We start from the raw sequence: 13,570 nt of genomic DNA on the forward strand, positions 1-13,570 counted from the left end.
GTCCCTTGTTTGAACGCCGGTCCCGATCCGATTCTCAGCACAAAGCAGTAGCGTCCTGGTTTTGGTCTCAAAGTCATACCTGATTTCATATAAAAAATGCCGCTCCCGAGTAGGAGGAAGAAAGGGAGGCATCCACTTCTTGGGACAAGCAGATAAACGGAAGGCAATCACTGATTCTCGGCTCTGTTAACAGAACTTTCTTCCAAACCCGTTAAGACTCTGCTAAGGAGGTTTGTCGCTCCTTCCCAGGAAACTATCTGCAGTTCTGCATTAGCGCAAGTCTGCGGCCAATAACAACCCTTTGCTAGCTGTCACAGGTAACAGTTACTGTTGTGCATGAAGGCAGAGATCCTAAGACATTCAGTGCTAGGAATTCTGGACCAGAGAAATGGATTCATAGCGGAACTTATCAGCATAGAATTATTTTATAGTCACTCGGTCCCCAAGCCCTAAGCCAGAACCCCAGAGTGGGTATTCTTGAGTCAGCAGGTTCTTAATATCACTCACTTGTCACCAACAGGGACTCTAATCAAGTTGCATTAGCAGTGGGTCAGAACATTCGTCCCCCAGATTGGAGCTTCCAAGAAGGAGGGTTTTCTCAGCAGGCAGCTATTTGACCTTTGTTCGTCGGGATCTAGGGGCAGCGACAGCTGAGGCTAAAAGGGGGAAACCAGCAATGAGAACTGTTAAGAACATAACAAGAGCCCTGCTGGTTCAGATCTTGTCCAGCATCCTGTCTCATACAGTGGCCGACCAGTTACTACGTTGGGCCAACAGCAGGTCAGAGAGGCCAACGGGAAGCAACCACACTTAATGAAGTATTGAATGTAAGGCTTGCTTAGTTTACGATCATTATGTATACAGTGAATAAACACTTTTTAGAATAGTAGATGAAATTGGTAGTAAGATTATTTTTATTGTACCAGGGTAAGGAATGTTTAATTTAAAAAGCCGTAACTATATGTTCTCAAGAAAATGAAAGACTATTAATAAGTATGATATAACTTAGATTCCAGCTTAAGATCTGTCTTAGTTAAACATAAAATTCTTTAATTTTGTTTCTTTGCTTTTCTCTTTTTATTTTTGTTACTGTGTTTATCTCTGGAACGGCTCAGAAATGCAAATTTTGTGACAATTGAACCCTTTCCCCTTATTCCTTCTTTTTTTCTGTATCCAAAAAACATTACAAATAAATTATATATATAAAAAAAACCAGGGCTGAGGGGCCGAGGCCTGCCCTTGATGTTGCCTCCAGGAACTGGTACTGAGGTTTACTGCCTCTGGACATGGAGGTTCCCCTAAGTCACCATGGCTACTAGCTAGAGATGGACCTCTTCTCTATGAATCTGTCTAATCCCCTTTTAAATCAACGATAAGAACCGTTGGCTAGTCACTCGAACCCAGTTTTCGCGGGAGCCTTTAAACCAAGGGTCCCCAACCTTTTTGAGCCTGCGGGCAAGTCTGGAATTCTGACATAGATTGGTGGGCACCACCACAAAATGGCTGCTGCAGGAGGCGGAGCCAGCCACAAAATGGCTGTCGCCGCTTACGTTCGGTTACACAGTGAAGATCCTTGTGCAGTGGTGGCAAATGCCAATGTGACGTTTTTTAAAATCTGCACAGCCAATCAAATCTCCAATGGCCAATCAGAAGCCTTGCTGGACAAAGGCTCCGCCCACTTTCTAAAAACACCTGGGTGCTAGGAAAGGGGTGGGCAGGCACCATGGCATCAGGTTGGGGGCATCTGTTTTAATTACGCAACCTTGATGTCACAGCACGTCTCTCACCTGTGTTCTTCCGAGCAGACACTCGTCTTTTCCGGGGTTCAGCTGCAGAGACAACCACAGGAGATTCCTGCGAGGCAAGTGCCTTTCTCCTAGCCCTGGTATTTGGCTTCCTGGAGCCTGCTCCCCCAGTGTCCGCTGCATTTTCTTGGGCAGGTTTGCCCTCCTCCTTCTTCTTCCTTTGTGTTTCATCAGCCCTTTCCTGACGAGTGCCGGTCTTCGAGTTCTTTCTCACCGCCGACTTAGTTACCTAGCCAGATACACGATATAGACACACGATCTGACATTTCATCTCTGCCATTCAAGATGGGCTGTGAGAGGGGCCGTGGCTCATTGGGTACAGCATCTGCTTGGCATGCAGAAGGTCCCAGGTTCAGTCCCCGCCATCTCCCGTTAAAAGGACCAGGCAGTAGGTGATGTGAAAGACCTCTACCAGACAACCTGGAGAACAATATATGCTCGCCCTGAAGGAGGGCAGGGTGGGATTAAGATGTGCTAGATGCACAGGTAACGTTGACCCAGGAAGTTCCTTACTTTGGGACTCGATACCTCTGGCTCGGCTTTTGCTTGCGACTTTCTTTTGCGCAACTTTCTGCCTGCAAAAGAAAGTGTTTATTTCGTCTCGCAACACTGATAAATCCGCCTTTTCTCCTCGTGGCCCAAACATCTTGCACTAAAACATCAAAATCACAATACATGAATGCGGAAGCTCAAATACCAAATGTCTCACAGAAACGTCATGGTTCCCACTGACCCCTTTCCTTAGTGCCCACAAAGTGTTTTTTAGACCAGTGTGAATGGTTAGATTCATTTGGGAGGAGGCGGTCATCTTTGGATACTCTGCACCAGTTACCCATGATCTTTGAGGCTACACAGGTGGTAACCGAAGAAAGGGCCTTCTCGGTGCTGGCACCAAAACTTCGGAATTCCCTCCCCAGGGATACTCGTCTGTCACCCTCTTATTGGTGTCTTTCACCAACAGGTGAAGACTTCCTTGTTTTGTTTGGCATACCCCCAACAATGGTTACTGGCCCTCCTCCCTTATTCGGTGTTATATGTTTTATTGAATTATTTTATAGTTTATATGGGGAGAGGCTGTGGCTCAGGGGTAGAGCATCTGCTTGGCATGCAGAAGGTCCCAGGTTCAATCCCTGGCCTCTTCAGTTAAAGGGTCTAGGCAGGTGATGTGAAAGACCTCCGCCTGAGACCCTGGAGAGCCGCTGCCGGTCTGAGTAGACAACACTGATGGACCGAGGGTCTGATTCAGTAGAAGGCAGCTTCATGTGTGTGTGTGTTCATGTATAGTTTCAGATGCAGTTTTTAATGGTTCAAATTTTCTGGTTGCCACCTGGTGGACCCTGATAGGGTGGAAAGGTGGCATAAAAATGATCTAAATAAAGTAAATAAATAATTGTGACATATGTTAAGTAGCTTCCGCGTAAAAACGTGTCCAATGGCCACACAGGCAACTGAAGTCCAACAAACTGTACAGAAGACAGATTAAAAGCAGTTTGTTTTTCAAAACGACTGTGATGCTGTTGAAGGGCTATCTTGCATAGGGTGTCAGAGATTATGCTTACCTTTCGGGGCCAGCGGTCCAGGATTCCCCTAAATGGAAGGAAAAGGATTCAGAATTTGATACAAAGGCACTCCCCTCCGATTCAGACCCTGGCACACATTATGCAACTCATCAAATTTGCTGTCTTCATACTGCCTCCAGATGTGAAGTTATCTGAAAACATTAAGACTTTTTCTCTCCCCCCCCCATCCCAAGCATATGGAAGAATTCTTAACAGTTAAAAACTTAAGTACAAAGTTAAGAAAAGTCCTATGAAATTCAGAGGAAACTGACGAGTTCTTTTTAACCAAGCAGAATTATTACATCTGCCTAACATCCTATAAGCACAGAATTTGGATTCTCTGGTTGCCCGGTTGCGGGGGGAAATAATCACAGAAAAAGGTTTGTATTTAAACATTGACTGAATTGTGGCGGGGTGGGGGAAAACCTGCCAGATGTTGGGGGAAAAGAAAAAGTTTTTTTTTTTTTTACGTAATGTACAAAACTGGAAGACAGCATGAACATAAATGACAGATTCCATCATCTTGGTAAGAACCATCTCTTGGAACTGTCTTGCTCTGGCCTAATATTTATAATTCCAGTTCCTACCTGGAACCAGATTGTCCTGCCGTTGGTATCACGCAGGGATTTCATACCAGGAACGTAGTAACACTGAAGCCACGCTTCAAAGGCCGCGGAATCAGCAGGGCTCTCCGGATCGTAACCTTTGCCGTCTGAAGCACAGAAGGAAAAGCTGTAGAAGCAGACTCCTAGAGACCTTCCAACCCACCGTTAGCCTTGCAGCTGTTCAGTACTTTTTAAAAAAAGGTTTCCCCCCATAATGAGGACTGGAATCCTTACGATTTTTTTAAAAGGTTCCCAGAGTCTGAGCCTGGTCTTGGCTTGGGAGGGTGGATTATAAATTTAATAAAATAAAGTAAGAAATTCCAGATTCCTGCACCGACTTCGACAAGTCCGTCCCCAGCAAGAAACACACAGCTGCATTGGTTCAGCTCTTACCCAGACGAATGACCTCCATGGGCACCAGATGGCAGAGTTCCAGCAAATCTGGATTCTCCCGTTTGAGCTTCAACTTTCTGCTCAGCGTCATGGTAGAGTCCTGTGAAGAAGAAGAGTTGTTTTTTATATGCCGACTTTCTCTACCACTTAAGGAAGAATCAAACCGGCTTACAATCGCCTTCCCTTCCCCTCCCCACAACAGACACCCTGTGAGGTCAGTGGGGCTGAGAGAGCTCGAACAGAGCTGTGACTTGCCCAGGGTCACCCAGCTGGCTTCGTGTGTAGGAGTGGGGAAACAAATCCAGTTCACCAGATTAGCCTCCGCCACTCCTGTGGAGGAGGGGGGAATCAAACCTGGTTCTCCAGATCAGACTCCACTGCTCCAAACCACCATTCTTAACCACCACACCATGATGAGGGCCAAGAAAATAGAAAATTCCACAAACAGGTAGTGGCAAACCATGCAAGGAGTGGCAAACCACAGTTTCCTGTCCCCCCGAGCTTGCTCGTTTCCTGCTTGAATTGCCCCACAAGGTTAGCTTCTAAACCAGGGGTACCCAAACACGGTGCTTGTGGGCGCCATAGCGCCGCCAATGTCTTTCCTGGCACCCACCAAGATTCAAGTCAAGAGGCAGCTTAGAGACAAACAAGATTTTTGGGGTACAAGCTTTCGAAAGCGTATACCCCCAAAATCTTGTCCGTCCCTACAGTGCTACTAGACTTGAATCTACCTCCCAAATACATGAAATTGTGGGTCTCTCTTTTTCCTGGATGGTTTTGGGGTGTGTGTTTTTTGCTGGCTTATTTGTTTGTAAGTAAAAAAGCAGCGTTGGAAATTGTGACCCGGATTGGAAGAGAACATGGGACACAGTGTGTTTGGGGGGGGGGCGGAGGCGGAGAGGGGCTCAACAGTTTCCCTTCCTGCTCACTATCCCATGTTTTCCCTAATTTTCTCACATGTGGAGCGGGAAGAGAGGGAAAACACACAAGGACCTGGCAGTGACGTTCATCCCAAGTGGCAAGCAAAAAACCAGCATGGAAAGAAGAAGAAGAGTTGTTTTTTATATGCCAACTTTCTCTACCAGTTAATGGAGACTCAAACCGGCTTACAGTCACCTTCCCTTCCCCTCCCCACAACCAGACACCCTGTGAGGAAGGTGGGGCTGAGAGAGCTGTGACTAGCCCAAGGTCACCCAGTTGGCTTCATGTGCAGGAGTGGGGAAACAAATCCAGTTCGCTAGATTAGCCTGTGCTGCTCATGCGGAGGAGTGGGGGAATGAAACCCGGTTCTCCAGGTTAGAGTCCACCGCTCCAAACCACCGCTCTTAACCAATACACCACGCTGGCTCCTGCACCAGGAGGTTTCCTCCCCCCCCCTTTTCCTCTCACCTGTTCCCGATGCTGCAAGCTCTCCAGCACGGTCCGTGCCTTCTCAAAGGGAGGGATTTTTGACCTAAAAGCCCCCCCGCCCCAGAAAAGCAATGGTCATGCTTGCAAATACTGGTCAGTGCGCGATGACATCATAAAGCAAGATGCGCCGGACGCTTCCGTCTGTGCTCACTGAAGACCGGATCTATTTGGGGAGACCATTCAGAGTCGACAAGACTCTGGACAAATTGGTACTGAGGTCTTCATCTTGACGTTCAGACAGGGCCGCCCGCAAGAAGCGAGACCCCGGATGGCGTCCCCCCTTTCTTCCACAAGGCTTTGCCCAGCGCATCAAGGCCTCCTGTGCGTTCCCCCTCTGCAGACGGGCCTCCGGGACCTTCGGCACTTGGTCAGCAGCACCTCTGAAGCAACCTGGCAAACTCTGAAGGGTTTAGACTGGGGTACCCGGCCTTTTTGAGCCTGCGGGCACCGTTCGGATTCTGACCCAAAATGGTGGGCACGGGCACAAAATGGCTGTTACAAAATAGCTGCCGCAGGAGGTGGAGAGCCAGCCATAAAATGAACAACGCTTCCCTTCAGACACGCAGTGAAGATCCTTGTGCTGTGGTGGCAGTTGCAGCCAAAGCATTTTCAGCATCTCCACAGCCCGTCAAATCTCCAGGGGCCAAAATCTTCAATGGCCAAAATCTCCACAACCCGTCAAATCTCCAATGGCCAAAATCTGCAATGGCCAAAATCTCCAATGGCCAAAATCTCCACAGCCCATCAAATCTCAATGGCCAATCTCCAATGGCCAAATCTCCAGTGGCCTTGCTGGGGAAAGCACCATCTGGCCATGCCCACTTTCTAAAAACACTTGGTGGGTGCCAGGAAAGGTGTCATCCGGCATTGTGGCACCACATTGGGTACCCCTGGTTTAGACTCAAGCTAGCGTTCGGCTCCGGCTCACCTGTAGAGGATTTCGGCCCGCAGGTAGTTGCCGATGCCGTTGAAAAACTTCTGGTTGAGCAGGGCCTCGCAGATAGGTCTGTTGAAAGCTTTATCCGAGAGATTCTTCAGTACGTTCTCCCTACAACACAGAAAGGTTTGTTCGGAGAGGAAGCAGGGATGCAGCGATCCATCAACAAACAATAATTAAAAAAAAAAAACCTTCAAATGTCAAACGTTTTTGCCTAGCGCCTTTTCGAAGGGCTAAATCCAACCTCATAAACAAGCAAGGAAACATTTGAGCTCGCCAGAGCTTTTCGAGAACACCGGAAGAGGTCTTTACACCAGATCATACATGAAGAACTAGCCCCCCAAAAGGCGAGGGGGCGGAGGAGAAAACAACTTTTGCTGTGCCGATGGGGGAAAAAGCCCATTTGAAATCGGAACAGCAGAAATTTTATCGTTTCAGCAGCAGCCGTGTCGGTCTGCCGAAGAACAGCTAGATCTGAGTCCAGTAGCACCTTAGAGACCAATAAAATTTGGGGGGCATAAGCTCTCGAGAGTCAAAGCACCCTTTGTCAGATACTTTGACTCTCCAAAGCTCATACGAAAATCTTGTTGGGTCTCTAAGGAGCTACTGGACAAAAATCCAAACGTTTAATGCAGACTCATTTAGATTATATTGTGCTAGTGGCAAAAAAAGAAAGAAAAGATTTCAGGTTGCATCGAAAGCATCATATATAAAAATCCAGGTGTTGCTCCGCTCTGTCTCCAGCACAAACATTTGCATCAAGATGTTCTCATCCTAACATTTTAGAATTTGGGGGAGCACATGAAATACACAACTCTTTAGATAGAGGAAAGCATTCACCCTTGCCAGATGCCAAGCTCTTCCCTCGGCGGTTGTGGATGGGAGATACAGAAAGGTTCCCCTGGAGGAGAGGGTATATCCCTGTGCTTAAAAGGAAATTGAAACAACGGAGCACGTCCCACTGCGCTGTCCTTTATATCAAGAGGTTCGTTCTAAGTTTATCTGCCCCTGGCTTGGTCGGCATTCCAGCCATTCAGGTCAGGAGCAAATTAAAATGTTGCTTATAGATGAAAACCCACAGGTTACAGTAGGAAGGGCTAAGTTTTGTGCAGCGGCCTTTAGAATATGCCAGACGCTGCTGAGAACACCGGCGTGTCAATTATTTTAATGGGTAGTTTATATAGTTAGCAAAGAGTCCAAACAACTTTTTTACTATTTGTATTAACCTGTGGGTAGAGCGTAACAGGAGCCCCGGGGCACAGAGTGGTAAACTGCAGTACTGCAGTCCAAGCTCTGCTCACGACTGAGTTCGATCCCGATGGAAGTCGGTTTCAGGTAGCCGGCTCAAGGGTGACTCAGCCTTCCATCCTTCCGAGGTTGGTAAAATGAGTACCCGGCTTGCTGGGGGTAAAGGGAAGATGACTGGGGAAGGCACTGGCAAACCACCCCGTAAAACAAAGTCTGCCAAGAAAACGTTGGGATGTGACGTCACTTCATGGGTCAGGATTAACCCGGTGCTTGCACAGGGGACCTTTACCTTACCTTTAGAGCGTAACACTAAGGGTTTAATGGTAAATTGTGAAGAGCTATGCTGGTCTATGACTATTTTTAATAAAGATTGATTGATGGAAATACACAACTCTGATCAGCACACAAGAGGGACAACCTGTACGATCACCGATCCCATGCCGAGCAGGTGAAAGGTTCCCATCTTCCTCACCTGAACTTCTCATACTCCAGAATCACACACGGTCCGCGGTCCGGCTGCCACGAGCCGTCCACCTCCCACCGGCCAAAGCGCCGGAAATCCACGAAACAGAGCGCTCGAGGGGGGCTCTCCTTGGTGTAGAAGCGCAGGTGAGCGTGCTTCGGGATCTCCGCTGCCAGAGTCAACTTGAAGCTCCCTGACATCCCAAAGCGGAAGACGAGATCCATCGGCTCCCGGCCCCGAGAGTCGCGGTCCTGCCCTTTGCAACATTCCCGTTTGACCGGCATCAAGGTCAGCTTCAGCTCCTTGCCCCGCGACGCGGCGGAGATCAAGTATTCCTCGCTCTCGAAGGGCACCTCTGGGTTCTTGCTCACCTGCGATTTCTCCACAGCTCCTGAGAAGATGAGCCCGCTGCATATGTTGCTGATGTACCGGCTGGTTAAAAAGAGTTCTGGTCCCTCTGGCATCCTCAAAACCTAAATAAACTGAGACAGGGTGTGCCAAAAACTTATCAAACCATGGCTACGCTGCCTCTCCAAGGAACCTGCCCAAGGCGGCTTACAAACTAAGACACCATAAAAACATCATACATAATAAAAGTTCTTCACACCATTTAAAACACAGCAGAACAGACAGTAATATAAATCATGGCTTAAAATAGGTCTTAAACATTTCTTGGGATAAAAGGCAGACTATAAAATGATGTTAAAAAGGATAGCCCTTTCGTTACAAGCGTGGTTAAGCAGAAACGTTTTGGCTTTGTAGATAAAAGACAGCAGTGTAGGTGCCAGGCGGGCTTCAGGGGAAAGGGTGTTCCACAGGTGAGGAGCCACCAGTAAAAAAGCCCTGTCTCCGGTTGCCCCCTGCCAACCCTCTGAAGGCAGGGGGCACACAGAGCAGGGCATGAGAGGCACGTATTAACTGGAAGGCTGGATAATATTTTTTGGAACGGCAGAGAAAACGAAAGAGAAAAGTGGCGGCTTTAGGAACACCAGAGCGCAACTGGATGAGGCCAGCCGGAACAGATGGCCATACAGCCCAGCCTTCTGTTTCCTGTAAAGGACCCCCCAGACGCTCCCCAGGAAAACCACAAAGAAGGCCCGAAAAAGAAGGTCCCTCTGCCCTGTCAGCCATCCCTGGTGCAAAGTGGCATTTTGCTTCTCCCACTGTGACAGCGCCATGAATCATAGAGTTGGAAGGGACCACCAGGGTCATCTAGTCCAACCCTCTGCACAGTGCAGGAAATTCACAACTACCTCCCCCCCACACACACCCAGTGATCCCTACTCCATGCCCAGAAGGTGCCCAAGATGCCCTCCCTCCCATCATCTGCCTAAGGTCATAGAATTAGCATTGCTGACAGATGGCCATCTAGCCTCTGCTGAAAAACCTCCAGGGAAGGAGAGCTCACCACCTCCCGAGGAAGCCTGTTCCACTTAACTGTTAGAAAGTTCTTCCTAATGTCTAGATGGAAACTCTTTGTATTTAATTTCAACCCGTTGGTTCTGGTCCGACCTCCTGGGGCAACAGAAAACAACTAATGGCTATCAGCCAGGGTTGCCAGGTCCCTTTTCACCACCGGCAGGAGGTTTTTGGGGCGGAGCCTGAGGAAGGCAGGGTTTGGGGAGGGACCTCGATGCTACAGAGTCCAATGGCCAAAGCAACCCTTTCCTCCAGGTGAACTGATCCCTATCTGCTGGAGATCAGTTGTAATAGCAGGAGATCTCCAGCGAAGACCTGGAGGTTAAGCAACCAAAATAAACACCTCTGTACTACTACCACGGGTAAGGAACTAAGTACAGGAAAGGCTGATGATATTCAATCAATCAATCACAAGTTTACAAAAACAAGGTGTATTAAGTGCAGTGAATGACATACAACACACAAATCTATATACAATCCTATATATACAAATCTATATACAATCCTATGTTAACAGTCCTAAAGGGTACCCTTTAGGACTGTTAACATAGGGTTGTATATAGATTTCTGTGTTGTATGTCATTCACTGCACTTAATACACCTTAAGTGCAGTGAATGACATACAACACACAAATCTATATACAATCCTATATATACAAATCTATATACAATCCTGTGTTAACAGTCCTAATGGGTACCCTTTACGACTGTTAACATAGGATTGTATATAGATTTGTGTGTTGTATGTCATTCACTGCACTTAATACACCTTAAGTGCAGTGAATGACATACAACACACAAATCTATATACAATCCTATATATACAAATCTATATACAATCCTATGTTAACAGTCCTAATGGGTACCCTTTAGGACTGTTAACATAGGACTGTATATAGATTTGTGTGTTGTATGTCATTCACTGCACTTAATACACCTTAAGTGCAGTGAATGACATACAACACACAAATCTATATACAATCCTATATATACAAATCTATATACAATCCTATGTTAACAGTCCTAAAGGGTACCCTTTAGGACTGTTAACATAGGATTGTATATAGATTTGTGTGTTGTATGTCATCACTGCACTTAATACACCTTAAGTGCAGTGAATGACATACAACACACAAATCTATATACAATCCTATATATACAAATCTATATACAATCCTATGTTAACAGTCCTAATGGGTACCCTTTAGGACTGTTAACATAGGATTGCATATAGATTTGTGTGTTGTATGTCATTCACTGCACTTAATACACCTTGTTTTTGTAAGACCTGGAGGTTGGCAACCCTACCAACAGCTCTCCTGGAACTCTTCCAACCCTCTTGGAAGCAGCCCAAAGCAGGCACACCCATTGCACAGATTTGGCTAACAAGCCCCAAACTCCAGGAGTTGCATAACCCTCACCTACTAACTCCCCACCCCCCACCCCGGCAAGGCTGCAAGCTGCTAAGCAAAAACCCCGCATCCCAGGGCAGCAGGCCGTTCTCACGTGCAAGCCGCCCCCGTGTGCAAAAGCCAGCCCGGAGAGGCAAGGAGTCCGCCGTTCTGGCCAGGTGCAAGCCAAGAGTGACAGCGGCCGCCCGCTTTGCTCCCATTGGGTGAGGCGCTTCGCGAGGCATGCTGGGAGCTGTAGTTCCTGCAAAGCAGCCTCCTTCCGGGTTCTCTGTCATTTAACTGCATCTGCAGCTATGGTTGCCCTGACTTGGATGGCTCAGGCTAACTTGATCTCAGAAGCTAAGCAGGGTCAGCCCTGGTTAGTATTTGGATGGGAGACCCCCAAGGAACACCAGGGTTGCTGTGCAGAGGAAGGCGCTGGCAAACCACCTCTGTTAGTCTCTTCCCATGAAAACCCCCGAAAGGGGTCACCATGTCGGCTGCGACTTGTCGGCACTTTACACACACACGCCCCTACGGTTGTCAACTTCTCAGTGGGGCCTGTAGATCTCCCAGAATTATAGCTGAACTCCAGACTTCAGAGAAAATTTCCCCTGGGGAAACATGACTGTTTTGGAGGGTGGGCTGTATGCAGGGTTGCTAACCTCCAGGTCATAGCAAACAAAAAATTAGCGTGCTGTAAGTCAAGCTAGTAAACAGCAACCAGCAAATTACTGCAAACAACGTGATTTATCCACAATGTGTGTGTTAAGTGCCGTCAAGTCGCTTCCGACTCATGGCGACCCTATGAATGAAAGTCCTCCAAAATGTCCTATCTTTGACTTATCCACAATAAAGAGATTATAATATCCATTGTACATATAGTGCAAAGGCGAATGATATTCAAATCAAAAACATTCACAATTGCCACAAGGAATCATTGTCAGTTCTAGGAATTGACTAGGAAAGTGACACTGATTCCTTTTCGTGGCAATTGTGAATGTTTTTGATCTTAGCCTAACGCTCTACAACACATTCGTTGTATGTTGTGTTTGCTTCGGCTGTCTGTGTAAGCTTTTCGGGTCGTTACCGATTTAACAGCATCTCTGTACGTGCTCTGAAACAACCTTGCCGTCACATGGATGCACACAGTTATATATATTGTCCAGATTGCTGGCAGCGATAGCTACACTTCACTGTCTCAAAAAGAAAAGCACTTATCTTGAAAATATGCACATTGATTTAAATTTAATTGTGTGTGTGTGTAAAGTGCCGTCAAGTCACAGCTGACTTATGGCAACCCCTTTTTGGGGTTTTCATGGCAAGAGACTAACAGAGGTGGTTTGCCAGTGCATTCCTCTGCACAGCAACCCTGGACTTCCTTGGTGGTCTCCCATCCAAATACTAACCAGAGCTGACCCTGCTTTGCTTCTGAGATCTGATGAGATCAGGCTATCCTGGGCCATCCAGGTCAGGGCTAAATTTCATTGACCAATCAGAAAAAGGCAGCTGATTATAATGACCTAAAAACTATTTAGCCCAGCTCTCCAGGGTCTCAGGCAGGGGTCTTTCACATCACCTACTGCTTGGTCCTTTTAACTGGAGATGCCGGGGACTGAACCTGGGACCTTCTGCATACAAAGCAGAGGCTCTTCCATTGAGCCATAGCCCCTCCCTCTGGTAACCCTTGTGACTTGTAAGCTGAATAATGGCCTTTTCTGTCATGTGTAAAGCAGTGCTCAGGGTCACTGGCTTGCAAACCTCCAAAATGGAGAGCAACTGTCAATTTTGTTTAGGCAGAAGGAAGCACTGCAGTACATGTCAGAAATGGAAATATTCCATTTAAAATACAGACACGCCTACTGGAAGCTACAGGAAACAGTCATCCAACTCACCACCAGCCTTATTGGAAAAGCAAAATTTATTTTCTCCCATCCCTCCCAAAGTACATGTTTTGGGAGGTTTTTTGTTTGTTTACAAAGGAACCACTTCACGTTTCAACCGCGAACTGCAAACGCTTGAGAGACGCGTAGCTTTCAAGATCTGTTGACCAAAGGACCGCAGGCCAACCCCCCCCCCCCCCAATGTTTGGAAATAAGGCAGGCTTCTCCCCTTCGGCGCCTGTCAATAAAGATGTCACCATAGTAGCTAGGAAGAACCAAGTCTCCGATTAGCAGGAAGATGGATCCAAGAAACGAAAGCCAGTAGAAGCCCGCTGGAGGATCAACATGGCCTCCTCAGACAAAGTGGGCAAGAACAGCGTGGAATCCCATCAAGATCTCCTGAAGACACAAGAGCTGAGAAACTCCTGGAGTCTTCTGTCCATGTGAACTGAACAGG

The 13,570-nt window shown here is 47.3% G+C and overlaps 1 protein-coding gene across 1 annotated transcript; it reads right to left on the reverse strand.

The window, feature by feature from the left end:
- Window positions 1–609: 609 nt before the first annotated feature.
- Window positions 610–8,884, reverse strand: NEIL1 (nei like DNA glycosylase 1). The gene is made up of 9 exons (XM_056865816.1): window positions 8,430–8,884; window positions 6,701–6,820; window positions 5,752–5,815; window positions 4,363–4,462; window positions 3,952–4,067; window positions 3,365–3,392; window positions 2,319–2,380; window positions 1,788–2,034; window positions 610–656 (listed from the first exon to the last, which is right to left on the reverse strand). Exons 1-9 carry the CDS (start codon window positions 8,882–8,884, stop codon window positions 610–612), a joined length of 1,239 nt encoding a protein of 412 aa, XP_056721794.1.
- Between the last annotated feature and the right edge of the window lie 4,686 nt (window positions 8,885–13,570).

This window comes from Euleptes europaea, chromosome 20 (genome assembly GCF_029931775.1).
Source record: "Euleptes europaea isolate rEulEur1 chromosome 20, rEulEur1.hap1, whole genome shotgun sequence".
NCBI lineage: Eukaryota > Metazoa > Chordata > Lepidosauria > Squamata > Sphaerodactylidae > Euleptes > Euleptes europaea.